Genomic DNA, 20736 nt, shown 5'->3' on the forward strand with positions numbered 1-20736 from the left:
TGTGTTTTGGAAATTGTATCTTGGTTATTCTAGGTTTCTGTGCTAAAAGCCACTTGTCAGTGAGTGCATATCAAGTGACTTCTTTTGTGATTGGGTTACCTCACTCAGGATGATATCCTCCAGATACATCCATTTGCCCATGAATTTCATAAATTCATTATTTTTAATAGCTAAGTAGTACTCCATTGTGTAAATATACCATATTTTTTATCTTTTCCTCTGTTGTTATTCTTATAATGTGCAAATATAGCTTCAGTTACATATGCAACCCAAAAGAGGCATCAATCCAATTTTTGGAAATATTCTAACAACCTGTGGATAAAAATATTCCTCTTTCCACTATGTTCCTAGAAGTACTCCCCTAACTCTTAGAATGGATCAGGATTCTACTATCTCTTTCTGTCAAAGGAAGATTGTTTTTTTGAACATTGTGGAAGAATATTGGATCAATGGAAATATTAGCAGACATGTTATTGCTAGGCAATATCATTAGAGGAAACAGTGAGAGTATTTCCAAAACCAGATAGTTATAGCAATATAATCCAATATTTGGTGATTATGAAACATCTATTTGTCTTTCAGAATTTATGAAACATGAGCATTGGAAGATGATTTCACCCTGATCATTTCAAGAGAATTTTGGTCTGGTCTAAACAATATTGTGTAACATTTGGGAACAAATATGCATCCCAGCATCCCTGCACTGGAGGCCAAAATGGAGAAGATCTCCACAGCCACCATGACCTTGCCTTTGGTGCTATAGTAAACAGGGATGAAAGTGACCCAGACACTGCAGAACACCAGCATGCTGAATGTTATGGATTTGGCTTCATTAAAGGCACCAGGAAGGTTTCTGGAAAAGAAAGCCAGAGTGAAGCTCCCAATAGCCAGGGTAGCCAAGTATCCCAGAACACAGTAAAATGCATTGACTGAACCCTTGTGGCATACGATGATGATCTGTCCATGCTCAGAATGTGCATCAATATCAACAGAAGGAGGAGAAGCTCTCAGCCAGACTGCACATACAATAACTTGGATGAGAATACAAATGGGAATGATGTAGTTAATTGCCCCTGAAACTAGAAAGTACTTCATCATTCTTTGGGAGGCTGTGATTTTGAATGCCAGAACTACAGTAATCGTTTTAGCCAAGACAGTGGAAACAGAAACAGTGAATACAACTCCAAATGTGATTTGCTGTAGAATGCAGGTGGCTGCATTTGGATGGCCAATGAAGAGCAAAGGGCAGAGGAAACAAAAGATGAGTGAGATGAGCAAGATATAGGTGAGAGTTCTGTTATTGGCCTTAACAATTGGAGTACTGTGGTGCTTCACCATGACCCCGAGAACCACAGTTGTGAATGCAGAGAAGCACAAGGAGAGTAAGGAAAGTGCCATCCCCAGTGGTTCTTCATAGCTGAGAAATACAACAGTTTTACGAATGCATTGATTCTGTTCTGTGTTAGCATATTGGTCCTCCAGACACTGGACACAATAATCCACATCTAATGGGGAAATGAAAATATTGTTACTGTGGCTTTAGAAATTTTACTGACAGGATATTTCACTTAAGCATATAGAAGAAATTTTGCAACATATGAGTTTGGTTGCTGTTTCAGCATTTTCCATGTTCAATCACATTAGGGCGGTTGGAGGCTTGTACAGGAGAAGGGAGTCAGAACAAGTTGAGGGGACAGAGGGGCCCGAGGAGGAGAGAGGAAACCAGAACGGAGGCTGACATGGTGTTTATCAAAAGGTTAGAATAATTGTGTTAAAACTTTATCACCATCATTTGGATCTGAAATTATTGTATTGGCATTTGTAAATTATGTTATTATAGATGCATACATATGATTGGCTAATGAAGCATTCAGTGTCTTGAGTCTACTGGGTAATTAGGCGTTGAGATGGCTAATGAGTGGTGCGTGGGGCATTGCATGAAAGGAAGAGAAACTTAGAGGCCTCTTCCAAGAGATGGTCTGGTGGGAGACATGTGACCTGTCAGGGCTGGCTAGTTGGCAGGCTGAGAGACTTAGTGAGTGAGATCACCTGGTGCAGGGGCCAGTTCTAGATATTTCCCTCAGTATATATGGTTGGTTAGAATGCATTGAAAGTCACTGATTCATGAAATAATTCATTCCATTTGTTAATGGTGATCAACATTAGGGAAATGAAAGCAACAAATATTTTTTTTGCCTATTTTACTGTGTTGTTTTGGCCATTTATCATGGATATATACATTTATGAGTGTGTTTACATATAAAAGTAACAGAAGGTATCATTAACTTGAAAATGATTGGGTTTGTATAAAGGAAGCATGATGGTGAGAATGAGACTTGAAATTTATACAACTATAATATTGATTTTTGTTATTTATTTTTTAAATAGACTAAAATAACATTTTATTAGATATTTTCTTTATATACATTTTAAATACTATCCTAAGAGTTCCCTATACCCTCCCTCCGCCCTGCTTCCCAACGCACCCACTCCCACTTCTTGGCCCTGGCATTCCCCTCTATTTGGGCATATAAAGTTTGCAATACCAGGGGGTCACTCTTCCCAGTGATGGCCAACTAGACCATCTTCTGCTACATATGCAGTTAGAGATACGAGCTCTGGGGGTACTGGTTAGTTCATATTGTTGTTCCACCTATAGTGTTGCAGACCCCTTCAGCACCTTGCGTGCTTTCTCTTTCTTCTCCATTGCGGTCCCTGTGTTCCATCTTATAGATGACTGTGAGCATCCACTTCTATATTTGCCAGGCATTGGCATTGCCTCATATGAGACAGTTATAACAGGGTCTTTCTGGCATTGTGCAATTGTGTCTGGTTTGGTGGCTGATTATTGGATGTATCCCTGGGTGGGGTAGTCTCTGGATAGTCCATTTTTTTTGTCTTAGCTCCAAACTTTGTCTCTATAACTCCTTTCATGGGTATTTTGTTCCCTATTCTAAGGAGGAATGAAGTATCCTCCCATTGGTCTTCCCTCTTCTTGATTTTCGTTTTGCAAATTGTATCTTGATAAATGCAAAAATTAATTAAAAACATTTCCAAGTTTTGGCCTCTTATGACTACATTAATATCACATTCCTAGTGTTTGAGAGATCTCAGAGGTCCAGATTAATTGAGACTGCTGGTCCTCCTTTAGGATCGCCCTTCTCAACTTCTTTCAGCCTTCCCTAATTCAACAGCAGGGATCAGCTGCTTCTGTCAATGGGTTGAGTGAAAACATCTGCCTCTGAATCTTTCAGCTGCTTGTTGGGTCTTTCAGAGAGCAGTCATAATAGGTCCATTTTTTCTTATCTTTTCTTTTTCTTTTTTCTTTTTTCTTTTTGGTTTTTTGAGAAAGGGTTTCTCTGTGTAGCCCTGGCTGTCCTGGAACTCACTTTGTAGATCAGGCTGACCTCGAACTCAGAAATCCACCTGCCTCTGCCTCCGGACCATTTTTTCTTTTGAGTACTCCATAACTTCAGTAATGGTGTCAGGCTTTGGGACCTCCCCTTGAGCTGGATCCCACTTTGGACCTGTCACTGGATCTTTTCCTCAGGCTCCTCTCCATTTCCATTCCTGTAATTCTTTTAGACAGGAACAATTATGGGTCAGAGTTGTGATTGTGGGATGGCTACCCCATCCCTCACTTGATGTCCTGTCTTCCTGATGGAGGTGGGCTTTATACGTTCCCTCTCCCTACTGTCAGGCATTTCATCTAAGGTCACACTCCCTTTGAGTCCTGAGAGTCTCTCACCTCCTAGTTCTCTGGTGCATTCTGGAGGGTCTCCCCAACTTCCTATTTCCCTGAGGATGCCTGTTTCCATTCCTTCTGCTGGCCCTCAGGGCTTCAGTCTTTTTCCCTAATTCTAAAGAGACTGGAGGACCCAGGGAGTTTAGAGGTCAGGTCAGGTGGGAGGTGGAAACATCTACATGGAGAGACAGGATGGTACAGAAGGGATATGGTATGTGAAGCAGTTGTAGGATGGATCAGGAGTAGGAGAATAAAACAGAGAGTGTAAAAAACAAATTAAGACAAGTCCCTTCAGGTCCACTCAAGCACTGGGGTGCCTTGCCAGCGGAGTCTCCAGAAACCCGCAAGGACCCACACAGGATTCCCCACGGGATCCTAATACCTCTGGTGAGTGGAACACAGCGTCTGCTCCAATCCAATTGTGCGGGACCTGAGACTGAATTAACTAGGGAAGCAGACAACCCGGCCTGAGCTGGGGCACAAGTCCCTACTGGTCCACTCGAGCACTGGGGTGCCTTGCCAGCAGAGTCTCCAGACACCCGCAAGGACCTGCACATGATTCCCCACGGGATCCTAAGACCTCTGGTGAGTGGAACACAGCGTCTGCTCCAATCCAATTGTGTGGGACTTGTGACTGCACTAACTAGGGAAGCAGACAACCCAGCCTGAGCTGGGGCACAAGTCCCTTCTGGTCCACTTGAGCACTGGGGTGCCTTGCCAGCAGAGTCTCCAGACACCTGCAAGGACCCACACAGGATTCCCCACGGGATCCTAAGACTTCTGGTGAGTGGAACACAACTTCTGCCAGGAGGCAGGTTCGAACACCAGATATCTAGGCCCCTTCCCTACAAGAAGAGAGCTTGCCTGCAGAGAATACTCTGACCACTGAAACTAAGGAAAAAGCTAGCCTCCCAGGTCTGCTGATAGAGGCTAACAGAATCACCTAAGGAACAAGCTCTAACCAGAGACAACTATAACAGCTAGCTTCAGAGATTACCAGATGGTGAAACGCAAACGTGAGAATCCTACTAACAGAAATCAAGACCACTCACCATCATCAGAACGCAGCACTCCCACCCCACCTAGTCCTGGGCACCCCAACACAACCGAAAAGCTAGACCCAGATTTAAAAGCATATCTCATGATGATGGTAGAGGACATCAAGAAGGACTTTAATAACTCACTTAAAGAAATACAGAAGAGCACTGCTAAAGAGTTACAGGTCCTTAAAGAAAAACAGGAAAACACAACCAAACAGGTAGAAATCCTTAAAGAAAAACAGGAAAACACATCCAAACAGGTGATGGAAATGAACAAAACCATACTAGACCTAAATAGGGAAGTAGACACAATAAAGAAGACCCAAAGTGAGGCAACGCTGGAGATGGAAACCCTAGGAAAGAAATCTGGAACCATAGACACGAGCATCAGCAACAGAATACAAGAGATGGAAGAGAGAATCTCAATTGCAGAAGATTCCATAGAGAACATCAGCACAACAATCAAAGAAAATACAAAATGCAAAAGGATCCTAACTCAAAACATCCAGGAAGCTGGAAAGAACCCAGATGCCCCTCAACAGAGGAATGGATACAGAAAATGTGGTACATTTACACAATGGAATACTACTCAGCTATTAAAAAAATGAATTTATGAAATTCCTAGGCAAATGGATGGACCTGGAGGGTATCATCCTGAGTGAAGTAACCCAATCACAAAGGAACTCGCACAATATGTACTCACTGATAAGTGGATAATAGCCCAGAAACTTCGGATACCCAAGATATAAGATACAACTTGCCAAACGCATGAAATTCAAGAAGAACGAAGACCAAAGTGTGGACACTTTACCCTTTCTTGGAAATGGGAACAAAACACCCATAGAAGGAGTTACAGAGACAAAATTTGGAAGTGTGACGAAAAGATGGACCATCTAGTGACTGCCATATGCAGGGATCCATCCCATAATCAGCTTCCAAATGCTAACACCATTGCATACACTAGCAAGATTTCGCTGAAAGGACCCAGTTATAGCTGTCCCTTGTGAGACTATGCCGGGGCCTAGCAAACACAGAAGTGGATGATCACAGTCAGCTATTGGATGGGTCACATGGCCCCTAATGGAGGAGCTAGAGAAATTACCCAAGGAGCTATAGGGAACTGCAACCCTATAGGTGGAACAACAATATGAACTAACCAGTACCCGGGAGCTCTTGTCTTTAGCTGCATATGTATCAAAATATGGCCTAGTCGGCCATCACTGCAAAGAGAGGCCCATTGGACTTGCAAACTTTATATGCCCCAGTACAGGGGAACGCCAGGGCCAAAAAGGGGGAGTGGGTGGGTAGGGGATTGGGGGGGTGGGTATGGGGGACCTTTGGAATAGCATTGAAAATGTAAATGAGGAAAATACCTAATTAAAAAAAACATCCAGGAAATACAGGACACAATGAGAAGACCAAACCTACAGATGATAGGAGTTGATGAGAATGAAGATTTTCAACTTAAAGGGCCAGCAAATACCTTCAACAAAATAATAGAAGAAAACTTCCCAAACCTAAAGAAAGAGATGCCCATGATCATACAAGAAGCCTACAGAACTCCAAATAGACTGGACCAGAAAAGAAATTCCTCCCAACACATAATAATCAGAACAACAAATGCACTAAATAAAGATAGAATATTAAAAGCAGTAAGGGAGAAAGGTCAAGTAACATATAAAGGCAAGCCTATCAGAATTGCACCAGACTTTACACCAGAGACTATGAAAGCCAGAAGAGCCTGGACAGATATTATACAGACACTAAGAGAACACAAATGCCAGCCCAGGCTACTATACCCGGCCAAACTCACAATTACCATAGATGGAGAAACCAAACTATTCCATTACAAAACCAAATTCACACATTATCTTTCCACGAATCCAGCCCTTCAAAGGATAATAACAGAAAAAAAAAAAACAATACAAGGACACAAATCACGCCCTAGAAAAAGCAAGAAAGTAATCCCTCAACAAACCAAAAAGAAGACAGCCACAAGAACAGAATGCCAACTCTAACAACAAAAATAACAGGAAGCAACAATTACTTTTCCTTAATATCTCTTACTATCAATGGACTCAATTCCCCAATAAAAAGACATAGACTAACAGACTGGCTACACAAACAGGACCCAACATTCTGCTGCTTACAGGAAACCCATCTAAGGGAAAAATACAGACAACTACCTCAGAGTGAAAGGCTGGAAAACAATTTTCCAAGCAAATGGTCTGAAGAAACAAGCTGGAGTAGCCATTCTGATATCAAACAAAATTGACTTCCAACCAAAAGTTATCAAAAAAGAGAAGGAGGGACACTTCATGCCCATCAAAGGTAAAATTCTCCAAAAGGAACTCTCAATTCTGAATATCTATGCCCCAAATGCAAGGGCAGCCACATTCATTAAAGACACTTTAGTAAAGCTCAAAGCACACATTGCACCTCACACAATAATAGTGGGAAACTTCAACACACCACTTTCATCAATGGACAGATCGTGGAAACAGAAACTAAACAGGGACTCAATGAAACTAACAGAAGTTATGAAACAAATGGACTTAAGAGATATCTACAGAACATTTTATTCTAAAACAAAAGTATATACTTTCTTCTCGGCACCTCACAGGACCTTCTCCAAAATTGACCATATAATTGGTCACAAAACAGGCCTCAACAGATACAAAAATATTGAAATTGTCCCATGCATCCTATCAGACCACCATGGACTAAGACTGATCTTCAATAACAACATAAATAATAAAAAGCCAACATTCACATGGAAACTAAATAACACTCTTCTCAATGATACCTTGGTCAAGGATGGAAAAAAGAAAGAAGTTAAAGACTTTTTTAGAGTTTAATGAAAATGAAGCCACAACATACCCAAACGTATGGGACACAATGAAAGCATTTCTAAGAGGGAAACTCATAGCTCTGAGTGCCTCCAAGAAGAAACTGGAGAGAGCACACACTAGCAGCTTGACAACACATCTAAAAGCTCTAGAAAAAAAGGAAGAAAATTCACCCAAGAGGAGTAGAAGGCAGGAAATAATCAAACTCAGGGGTGAAATCAACCAAGTGGAAACAAGAAGAACTATTCAAAGAATTAACCAAACAAGGAGTTGGTTCTTTGAGAAAATGAAAAAGATAGATAAACCCTTAGCTAGACTCACTAGAGGGCACAGGGACAACAAACTAATTAACAAAATCAGAAATGAAAATGGAGACATAACAACAGATCCTGAAGAAATCCAAAACACCATCAGATCCTTCTGCAAAAGGCTATACTCAAGAAAATTTGAAAACCTGGACGAAATGGACAAATTTCTAGACAGATACCAGGTACCAAAGTTAAATCAGGATCAGGTTAACGATCTAAACAATCCCATATCCCCTAAAGAAATAGAAGCAGTCATTAATAGTCCCCCAGCCAAAAAAAGCCCAGGACAGATGGGTTTAGTGCAGAGTTCTACCAGACCTTCAAAGAAGATCTAATTCCAGTTCTGCACAAACTATTCCACAAAATAGAAGTAGAAGGAACTCTACCCAACTCATTCTATGAAGCCACAATTACTCTGTTACCTAAACCACAGAAAGATCCAACAAAGATAGAGAACTTCAGCCCAATTTCCCTTATGAACATCGATGCAAAAATACTCAATAAAATCTTCACAAACTAAATCTAAGAACACATCAAAATGATCATCCGTCATGACAAAGTAGGCTTCATACCAGGGATGCAGGGACAGTTTAATGTACTGTAATCCATCAACGATATCCACTATAAAAATGAACTGAAAGACAAAAACCACATGATCATCTCGTTAGATGCGGAAAAAGCATTCGACAAGATCCAACACCTCATCAAGATAAAAGACTTGGAAATATCAGGAATTCAAGGCCCATACGTAAGCATGATAAAAGCAATCTACAGCAAACCAGTAGCCAACATCAGAGTAAATGGTGAGAAGATTGAAGCAATCCCACTAAAATCAGGGACTAGACAAGACTGTCCACTCTCCCCATACCTATTCAACATTGTACTTGAAGTCCTAGCCAGAGCTATTGGACAAGAAAAGGAGATCAAGGGGATACAAGTTGGAAAAGATGAAGTCAAAATATCACTTTTTGCAGATGATATGATAGTATATATAAGTGACCCTAAAAATTCCACCACAGAACTCCTAAACCTGATAAACAGCTTTGGTGAAGTAGCTGGATATAAAATTAACTCAAACAAGGCAATGGCCTTTCTCTACACAAAGAATAAACAGGCTGAGAAAGAAATTAGGGAAACAACACCCTTCTCAATAGTCACAAATAATATAAAATATCTTGGCGTGACTCTAACTAAGGAAGTGAAAGTTCTGTATGATAAAAACTTCAAGTCTATGAAGAAAGAAATTAAAGATCTCAGAAGATGGAAAGATCTCCCATGCTCATGGATTGGCAGTATCAACATTGTAAAAATGGCTATCATGCCAAAAGCAATCTACAGATTCAATGCAATCCCCATCAAAATTCCAACTCAATTCTTCAACGAATTAGAAAGAGCAATCTGCAAATTCATCTGGAATAACAAAAAACCTAGGATAGCAAAAACTCTTCTCAAGGATAAAAGAACCTCTGGTGGAATCACCATGCCTGACCTAAAGCTTTACTACAGAGCAATTGTGATAAAAACTGCATGGTACTGGCATAGTGACAGACAAGTAGACCAATGGAATCAAATTGAAGACCCAGAGATGAACCCACACACCTATGGTCACTTGATCTTTGACAAGGGAGCAAAAACCATCCAGTGGAAAAGAGACAGCATTTTCAACAAATGGTGCTGGCACAACTGGCAGTTATCATGTAGAAGAATGCGAATTGATCCATTCCTATCTCCTTGTACTAAGGTCAAATCTAAATGGATCAAAGAACTTCACATAAAACCAGAGACACTGAAACTTATAGAGGAGAAAGTGGGGGAAAGCCTTGAAGATATGGGCACAGGGGAAAAATTCCTGAACAGAACAGCAATGGCGTGTGCTGTAAGATTGAGAATTGACAAATGGGACCTCATGAAACTGCAAAGCTTCTGCAAGGCAAAAGACGCCGTCAATAAGACAAAAAGACCACCAACAGATTGGGAAAGGATCTTTACCTATCCTAAATCAGATAGGGGACTAATATCCAATATATATAAAGAACTCAAGAGGGTGGACTCCAGAAAATCAAATAACCCCATTAAAAAATGGGGCTCAGAACTGAACAAAGAATTCTCACCTGAGGAATACTGAATGGCAGAGAAGCACCTGAAAAAAATGTTCAACATCCTTAATCATCAGGGAAATGCAAATCAAAACAACCCTGAGATTCCACCTCACACCAGTCAGAATGGCTAAGATCAAAAATTCAGGTGACAGCAGATGCTGGAGAGGATGTGGAGAAAGAGGAACACTCCTCCATTGTTGGTGGGATTGCAAGCTTGTACAACCACTCTGGAAATCAGTCTGGCAGTTCCTAAGAAAATTGGACATAGTAATATCGGAGGATCCAGCAATACCTCTCCTGGGCATATATCCAGAAGATGTCCCAACCGGTAAGGACAAATGCTCCACTATGTTCATAGCAGCCTTATTTATAATAGCCAGAAGCTGGAAAGAACCCAGATGCCCCTCAACAGAGGAATGGATACAGAAAATGTGGTACATTTACACAACGAAATACTACTCAGCTATTAAAAAAATGAATTTATGAAATTCCTAGGCAAATGGATGGACCTGGAGGGCATCATCCTGAGTGAGGTAACACAATCACAAAGGAACTCACATAATATGTACTCACTGATAAGTGGATATTAGCCCAGAAACTTAGGATACCCAAGATATAAGATACAATTTGCTAAACACATGAAACTCAAGAAGAATGAAGACTGAAGGGTGGACACTATGCCCCTCCTTAGAATTGGGAACAAAACACCCATGGAAGGAGTTACAGAGACAAAGTTTGGAGCTGTGACGAAAGGATGGACAATCTAGAGACTGCCAAACCCGGGGTTCCATCCCATAACCAGCTTCCAAACGATGACACCATTGCATACACTAGCAAGTGTTTGCTAAAGGGACCCTGATATAGCTGTCTCTTGTGAGACTAGGCCGGGGCCTAGCAAACACAGAAGTGGATGCTCACAGTCAGCTATTGGATGGATCACCGGGTCCCCAATGGAGGAGCTAGAGAAAGTACCCAAGGAGCTAGAGGGATCTGCAACCCTATAGGTAGAACAATATTATAAACTAACCAGTACCCCGGAGCTCTTGACTCTAGCTGCATATGTATCAAAAGATGGCCTAGTCGGCCATCACTGGAAAGAGAGGCCCATTGGACACGCAAACTTTATATGCCCCAGTACAGGGGAACGCCAGGGTCAAAAAGGGGGAGTGGGTGGGTAGAGAAGTGGGGGGAAGGGTATGGAGGACATTTGGGATACCATTGGAAATGTAATTGAGGAAAATATGTAATAAAAATATTTTAAAAAAACAAATTAATTTTAATAATAAAATATAAAGAAAAACAAGTTGTTTAATAAATACACATACAAAACCAAATAAGAACTCAATATTAATGTGTTCTATTGAGGAGAAATCTAAATTGGCTTGATACATAGTAGTAATGACTTGAGGACCATTCATATTTTCATATCATGAGTCCAGAGTGATCCTCAGTTTTCTAAATTTAAAATACATTGAACTTTTGAAAAAGAGTATTCTTTAGTACTCAAAATATTGTCTAAAAGAAGAATATACTCATTTGAATATCTTATAATTTTACAAGTTATTATTCTCCATGTTCTTTCATCTTACAGAGGACTGGAATTTGTTTATCCATACCCACATGCCTTATTTTGTCTTTTATTGTCTTCCATGTTCTTCTATACATGCAAGGTAAGCATGGCCTTAGGTAAAACCATATATATCAAGTCAAAATAAATACATTATTTAAATATTCATGATCTACATATATATTTTAGAAAGTATTAATTACTAGAAAATATCTTGTGTAGAGTACACTTAAATTTTATTATCAAAACTATTTGAGAGTATGCCATTTACTATGAATTTTCAAGAAATTAAAGATGTAGGACAATTTCTACTTTTTTTCTTAATAAGCACATTTTAAATCATTGTATTCCTATAACAACTAACTTAGGACAGAGATGTATTTTGTTTTTAAGCTTCATTTTAAACTACTTCATTGTTCCAATACTGTAGCAAGATGATAATTTTTTTTGAAGAACTTATTCTAGCAGGAAATACTCACTTGTCTCGTTAGAAATTTCATTTTCAGGACAGGGTTTGCAATGAAAACAGCATGCTGCCATTCCGTCCATCCTGAATTTTCTAGATCCAGGACCACATTCAGCACTGCACACCGAAGTTGGCACCTAATGAAAAGTAGACATATGCTGCTAACTGGAGTTTTATTTAACCTTCCATAATTATATTATAATTGTGTATGACATTAAGAAACTAATTTCATATACACCAACAGATTTAGCAGATTTTTACCTAGTGCATTTTATGAGGACAGATATCAATATTGAAAAATTGAGTAAAAGTTGACTTGTTTCCCAACTATTTGGAATTCAAGAATAAACCATGAAAGCCTCCTGTGTGAAAACACTACAGAGGTTTCAAGGTGGTTATTCTAGTTAATTCTTGGCACCAGAGACATAATGCAGTGTAAAGGCACAGAAAATCATAATTGAGAAATTATCTCTGTCAGGTTAGTCTGTCATCATATATGTGAATCATATATTAAATATTTTTAAAGACTTATTTATTTATTATATGTAAGTATACTGTAGCTATCTCCAGACACTCCAGAAGAGGGCATCAGATCTCGTTAAGGATGGTTGTGAGCCACCATGTGGTGGCTGTGATTTGAACTCAGGACCTTTGGAAGAGCAGTCGGTCCTCTTAACCGCTGAGCCATCTCTCCAGATCCCTAAATTGTTAATTGAGGTGTGAGTAGCAAGCCTATTGGGAGCAGAGTTGTCAGTAGGCAGTGATACATTAGAAATCACACAGAACAAGCCAGTAAACAGAGCTCCTTGAGTGACTCTGTTTCAGTTGCATTATCCAGGGCCATGCCTTTTCTTCCCTTGAGTTTAATCTATGAATCAAATCGACCTTTTCCTCCTCAGTTTGCTTATAGTTACTGCTTAATAACGGCAAATTGTAGCAAATTAGGTGTAAAGGACATACAAAACAGGGGAAATAAGGCCTCAAATATCATATAACCAAAATAACCTCAACAACATTAGGACAGCAAAACTGAACAAAGAGGAAAGATATCAACAGCAGCCTATGATGAGTCCTATTGCATTTGTGGTTAGCAGGTACAGAGTTGCCATATTCTTTGCAGTATTAGTAGAACTTAGCTTCCTTTATAGATCAGGGCACAAGGTTTTCCTTCTTTTACTGTATTTTTTATTATTCATTTTCCCACTAAGAATATAAAGACTATTTTTAAGATGAGTTCTGAACATACATTTCCTTGTCCACATCCTGCTCTTCATTTAAGGCATAGTATCCATTTCAGCCCAGGTTTGAGTAGAGTCAATGCAAAAGTCTGACTGACCACAAATGCAGAGAGATACTCCTGACTCTTAATTCAGAGATGTAGATGAAAGACACCTGCCACTACAAAATCTTGTTCTCACTTCTGATTTTAATTGAAATTCTTTGATTCTCCTGTCCATGTGGTACAATATCATCAGTAGTTTTGAAATAAAAATGTAAAAAAAAAATCAAAAAAAAAAAGAAAAGAGAGAAAGAAAGAAAGAGAGAAACAAAGAAAGAAAGAAGTCTTCTTTATTGAAACAAGTATTCTCATAGATTGTCAGATTTGGCTTATTCTTTTTTAAATTCTGAAATGATGGTAGACTGCATTAAGAGCTTTTTTCTGCATGTTTTTGTATAAAATATAGTTCTATCTTTAAGTTTGATTGTGTGATGTTTTACATGTAACTTATATTCATTTGATGAGCCATACTTGCATTCATAGAATGAAGTTATTTGGGCACATTGACTAATATTTTAGTTGTGTTGCTGACATCTGTTGGTAGATTTTTGGTCAAGAATTATTTCAGGAGAGACCAGCATGTGCAGGAGAGCCTGCGGACTGCAGAAGAAACATAGCTTCTGAGACAGGCCCTGTTCTGGGCCTCATCTTCAGCCAGGAAGCAGATCTGAGCTCCAGACACCTGTGCTTCTTCCCCACCAGAGGAGAGGTGGCCTGCAGAGAGTACTCTGACCACTGAGACTCAGGAGAGACTTGGACACCCAGGAGTGCTGACAGAGGCTAACAGAATCACAGGAGGAAAAAGCTCCAGCCAGACACAGGTATAACAACTAACACCAGAGATTACCAATTGGTGAAAGGCAAATGTAAGAATCTTACTAAGAGAAACCAAGAGCACTCACCATTATCAGAACCCAGCACTCTGACCTCAGCAAGTCCTGGATACCCCTACACACCAGAAAAGCAAGATTCAGATTTGAAATTGTATCTCATGATTCTGGTAGAGGAGCTTAAGAAAGAAATTAATAACTCACTTAAAGAAATACAGGAAAATCAAATAACCCCATTAAAAAATGGAGCTCAGAGCTGAACAAAGAATTCTCACCTGAGGAATAGCGAATGGCTGAGAAGCACCTGAAAAAATGTTCAACATCCTTAATCATCAGGGAAATGCAAATCAAAACAACCCTGAGATTCCACTTCATTCCAATCAGAATGGCTAAGATCAAAAATTCAGGTGACAACAGATGCTGGCTAGGATGTGGAGGAAGAGGAACACTCCTCCATTGTTGGTGGGATTGCAAGCTTGTACAACCACTCTGGAAATCAGTCTGGCAGTTCCTCAGAAAATTGGACATAGTACTACCGGAGGATCCCGCAATACCTCTCCTGGGCATATATCCAGAAGATGTCCCAACCGGTAAGAAGGACACATGCTCCACTATGTTCATAGCAGCCTTATTTATAATAGCCAGAAGCTGGAAAGAACCCAGATGCCCCTCAACAGAGGAATGGATACAGAAAATGTGGTACATTTACACAACGAAATACTACTCAGCTATTAAAAAAATGAATTTATGAAATTCCTAGGCAAATGGATGGACCTGGAGGTCATCATCCTGAGTGAGGTAACCCAATCACAAAGGAACTCGCACAATATGTACTCACTGATAAGTGGATATTAGCCCAGAAACTTAGGATACCCAAGATATAAGATACAATTTGCTAAACACATTAAACTCAAGAGAACGAAGACCAAAGTGTGGACACTTTGCCCCTACTTAGAAATGGGAACAAAACACCCATGGAAGGAGTTACAGAGACAAAATTTGGAGTTGTGACAAAAGGATGGACCATCTAGTGATTGCCATATGCAGGGATCCATCCCATAATCAGCTTCCAAACGCTGACACCATTGCATACACTAGCAAGATTTTGCTGAAAGGACCCAGATATAAGTGTCTCTTGTGAGACTATGCCGGGGCCTAGCAAACACAGAAGTGGATGCTCACAGTCAGCTATTGGATGGATCACAAGGCCCCCAATGGAGGAGCTAGAGAAAGTACCCAAGGAGCTAAAGGGAACTGCAACCCTATAGGTGGAACAACAATATGAACTACCCAGTATCCCTGAGCTCTTGTCTCTAGCTGCATATGTATCAAAAGATGGCCTAGTTGGCTATCACTGGAAAAAGAGGCCCATTGGACTTGCAAACTTTATATGCCCCAGTACAGGGGAACGCAAGGGCCAAAAAGTGGGAATGGATGGGTAGGGAAGTGGGGGGTGGGTTATGGGGTACTTTTGGGATAGCAATGGAAATGTAAATGAGGAAAATACCTAATAAAAAATTTTTAAAAAGAAAAAGAAAAAGACAAGGTATAGTTTATAAGGTATCTAAATTTGTTATAAAATGTTAATGTATGGTTATGTAGAGGTGTAGGAAATTTAGGACTAATTGTTAAGCAGGTTTAAAAACTATATAATAAAAATCAGTGACTTAGATTTGATGCATTTACTCTCTCTTTACAAAGAACCAGATTCTTTAAACATCCTTTGAAAGGGTTTGTCATAAGATGGAAACTCACTCTGTAAGAGTAATATGTGGACTAATAGTATATTGCTCAGTATACTGGAAATAATATAAACTATTTTCTAAAACAGTTAAGTTAATATTAAAGGCATGAAACAGTATCTGATATGAAACAAATACACTGTATTAATGTTGGAAATCCTCAATGAATTACTAAAAAGGGACGTAAACATGAAAAAATAAACATAGTATAGGATGCTACAAATCAGTCTTGCACATGGTAATCAATTTTACCTCACCAGTTTCAAGGAAGTTTGGATGCACACACTGACAGTTCAATTTAAATTAGTACAATTAGGCTGAACCCACCTGTGCACTTCCTTTTGCCCACTCTATCATATCTTCAGATAAATGTACCTGTTGACCATTTGGAAAGTATGGACTAAACATTCCTATTTTAACTCTAAGTCCAAGGCCCTGTGGGAAATTCCAAATGTAGAAAATGTCATATTCTTCCTGCAGTTTGTTTCTTCGGTTCATATTTACTCTGTCCCCAACAGGATTAGTGAACTGGGTCTTTCTCAGAAAGGAATACAGCTGAAAGACAGTCAGAATAATATATAGTCTCTTTCTTAAGGTAAGAAAATATGTTCTTATTTCCTCTTAAAGACAACTTTATTGACACTATGCCAGTGAAAATTTCAGTGAAATTCAATGGATGTACAAAATTATAATGTTGCTGTTATTTTAGTTCTCTAAGAGATTACCAATCAAGTACAAACATATGTGTAGAGATCAAATATACTTGCAGTATGAAACACAGACACATGAAACAAAGAGACTTGCATCCATTTAGCGATGCATACATATCACAAGCACACACTTATCTACAGAAACATTCAAATACATGTCCAAACACATGTATAAAAACACACATACACACAGACACAGACTATGCATCAAAAACATCAAATAGACACTGATACACACAAAACACATACTCAGTTTTACACAAACACACACACACACACAAAACCCATGCACAGAGGAATATTCATAGGTTCACATAGACATGTATTGATACCCCCACATAGAGTGACATTGATACACTGAAAAATTTATGATCTCATGCACAATCAGACAAAAATGAAAAAACATACAACAAAAACACACAAAACCCAGGCACATGCAGATGCATTTATTTATTTATTTATTTATTTATTTATTTATTTATTTATTTGAGACAGGGTTTCTCTATATAGCCCTGGCTGTCCTATAACTCACTCCATAGACCAGGCTGGCCTCGAAATCAGAGATCAGACTGCCTTTCCCTCTAAAGTGCTAGGATTAAAGGCATTTGCCACCACACCCGGCGATGCATGCATTTATAATTGTACAAAGGAATATACATTCTGACAAAATCCACCATGCAGAAAGAAATGGAAACAGACAAATATTTTCTTAACTGACTTAGACAGATAGATAGGCAGATTGGCAAAATGTTTCTATATATGACTCATCTCTCTCTGTTTCTCTCTGTGTGTCTCTCTGTCTTTATATATGTATATATCTATATCTCTTCATATACATATCAATCATCTATATCTAGTAATAGGCACAGATATAGATATACACACAGATATAGAGAAACATAGAAACATACAAATAGGAAGTGAGAAATATACATTCACACATCACCACACACAAATGTAATGAACTGAATTCTAACATGAATTTCTGTGTAAATACTATCAGAACACCAAGTGATACCACTAGGCTAGAGTGGGAACGGCAGGAGTTTGGATGTCTAATTAAAACAATACCCTACAATGATATAAATGTACTTGAGATTTAATGAACAACAACTCATCTTTCAGTGGACTCATGAGCATGGGCTTAGTATGTTTTCAGTATTAGAACATGTATGATGATATTCAGGTAATCTGTAACAAAATCACAGGTCTACATGGACAGATTATGCCTTATAGTATATTTGCTTAACATTAGAGTCTTATACTAATATAATGATTTACTTGCTCAATAAATATTCTTTGTATTTTGGAAAACATTTTCTAGCACACTTGGTTTGGGCATTTATAGTCTCTTATAACTATATCATTAATAACACTAAACATCATCTAACAGTAGAAACATTACCTTCTTGCAGCTATAATTGTGTTCTTTCCCATTGTCCTTGGGCAGATTATCAAGCTTTTGAAAAGCTATCTGATGGAGTGCATGGGCAAAAGCATACACAGCATTGTATATGTCATAACTCCCTTCAATAAAAGCCATATCAAAAGTATGTACCATTAACCATTCCAATGAGTGATTGGATGAGCAGTTCTTCAGTGTCTTACATTTAGAGGCTGAGACCTCACAGTTAAAGTGCATCCATTCCAGCTTTACCAGATATTCATCTGGGCATTTGACAGAGTTCAATGTCTGGACAAAATGTTTAAACCCAGAAATCTCACTATGGTGTTGTCCAAAAGCAAAAGTCCCATATTCGTTACCAAATGTAAAGTCTTTCATACTAGGACTGACATCCCACTGTGAGGTGGTGATCCATAGTCTCTGTATTCCTAGAGATTCCCACATTCTAAAGCTCACAGCTAAGGTACTGTCTGTGTCACCATAAATGATGACAACATTTGTGGATGATGTCATGATTTGGTTGTAATACACTTCAGCTCTTGACATGTATAAATTCATGCTCATTGGAATCATGTTGACAAAGGCAAAGCAGACTGTATTTTTTTCCATCTCTCTTCTCAAATAGGAGAGAAATTGGATATCTTCATCATTGTCTGAGATGACCAACCCTACCCAGTTCCAACTGAAATGAATTATGAAGGATACCAGGGCAAGGGCTAGAGATGTATGGTCAGAAGCCATCTGATATAGATAGGGAAATTTTTCATGATCACTCAGGACAGGATGAAAGGGTCCATAAGTAATCTGAAGGAACTAGAAAACAAAAACCAGCACAAGGTACAATGAATTCTTAGAACTTGTAAACATATTTTTATGCACAGTTCTAGAAATCTTAGCTAGCCATTATTTTCTCCCTCATCTACATGACATATAAGGAAATGGAGAAACCAATCAAGTCTGTGATAGTACCCTTGAACTACTTAGATTTGCCCAGGCCAAGTAAGGTCAGGCTGGCACCAACAAATATATGATTTCATGTCAGGATTCCCACTCTGTCTCAATAAACACACACACACACACACAGACACACACACTTACCTGCTGAGACATGAAGTTGTTTAGGATTGTATTAAGTTTCACAGTTGTTGCCCAATTCAGTCTTGTAAGTGCCATTGCACACTTGGTGAATTCTTTACACATATAATTAGGGAGAATATCATGATTTTGTAAACTCAAATGAATGAAACTGTTATATTTGGATTTCCAGTGACAGTTGTAGTTTGAGAATTTAAATGTTAGAGACATATTTGGCAAAATATCAGGGTTTCTGTTGATTTCATATATGGAAAAAGCCAAAGCCAGAGCATACTTGTGGTTTTCAGTATGAGTTCTATAAAAGGTTACAGTGTTTATAATTGACAGCAATTTACAGATAACATTTTGTAGTCAATAAAAGGACAATTCTCCAGTGGATTTTATTGTCCCCACCCCATAAAGATTGAAATGATCTGTGTAATGTGGTTGAGATGACAAAGAAGCTGGAAGTTCATTAAACCTTGAAAGGTTCATGAAAGGTCATCTTTCATAAATGAGATGTTACCACTATTAGTAATAACATCACTTTTCAAAAAACACAAACAGATCCCTTATAGTCCATATATTGCATCCTTATTCTAAAGAGAGAAAGTAAAGAACTGGACTTTGTAAGTTGTTAAAGCCAACGCATTTGTACAGATCAAAATATAAACTTCACAGTGAACAGCTATCTTAGTTCAATTTTTGATGCAGCATCTGTACATAAACAGGGACCACATGGAGGAAATTTAAGAAAGTGGATGAATATGCACAGCTATGTGTGTCTCCAATATTAATGGCCCCAAAACATGCACGAGAATCTACACTGAGATGGAAGGACCATCAGAAAACTCTATGGCCATTTGCCTAAACACATAGGGTAAAATAGTAGAAAATTTATGGGCATTCTTTTGATAAGATACCATTGGTTGTGAAATGGAAACTGCCTAGGAGAGGTATTTATGTGACATATACAGGTCCAGATTTGTTTTATTGCTGAGTTTCCATTCCTAAGTGTGAGGCTGATTAAAAAAATACTCTATCAATTTAAATTGGTAATATATCATTAAGTTGCTAAAAATATTTCTAGCTCTTTCCTGTTATGGAAAAGCCTCATAGCTTTGCTTTGCTCCTCATCCTCAGTAGTCTTGGGAAACATTCATGATGACTGTACATGGAAAACACAAAAGCACTTACTGTATATTCAATATATGACTAAAATACTCTTTCTCCACAGGCCGTTGTACTGCATGAATCATGAAGGTGCATTCTGTTCCCTGGTTTCTATTCTTGTCTTCATTCTGCTTTATCTTCCAAAAGCACCTCGGATAAATAAAATCAGACACAAGAAGTGGAATGTTCAGGAGCCAGAAGAGGAAAATCAAGGTGAACATATTTTTCCTCTTCTGAGCCTGGGCAGAATTGATTGTGGAGTGCCAAACAGATCAGCAAATCAAACAGGTACCAATATATTCCCATGTACTATTAACACTGTGTCCCAGGGAGATGCTACACATGCATTCATGTTTCCTTTCTACAGGTGTTTCCTCACCCCTGGAGGAATCATTGATGCTCTCTCCTGAGGATCTTCACCTGATGTCCACTGTGCACGTGATAAACTT

The 20736-nt window shown here is 38.8% G+C and overlaps 1 protein-coding gene across 1 annotated transcript; it reads right to left on the reverse strand.

Moving 5' to 3' along the window:
• Positions 1-585: 585 nt before the first annotated feature.
• Vmn2r117 (vomeronasal 2, receptor 117) lies at positions 586-20508 on the reverse strand. Its single transcript, NM_001104581.1, has 6 exons — positions 20312-20508; positions 19139-19430; positions 18041-18853; positions 16253-16480; positions 12088-12211; positions 586-1505 (listed from the first exon to the last, which is right to left on the reverse strand). The coding sequence occupies exons 1-6, from the start codon at positions 20506-20508 to the stop codon at positions 586-588; spliced, it is 2574 nt and encodes an 857-aa protein (NP_001098051.1).
• Positions 20509-20736: the final 228 nt, after the last annotated feature.

Source organism: Mus musculus, chromosome 17 (genome assembly GCF_000001635.26).
Source record: "Mus musculus strain C57BL/6J chromosome 17, GRCm38.p6 C57BL/6J".
Taxonomy (NCBI): Eukaryota; Metazoa; Chordata; class Mammalia; order Rodentia; family Muridae; genus Mus; species Mus musculus.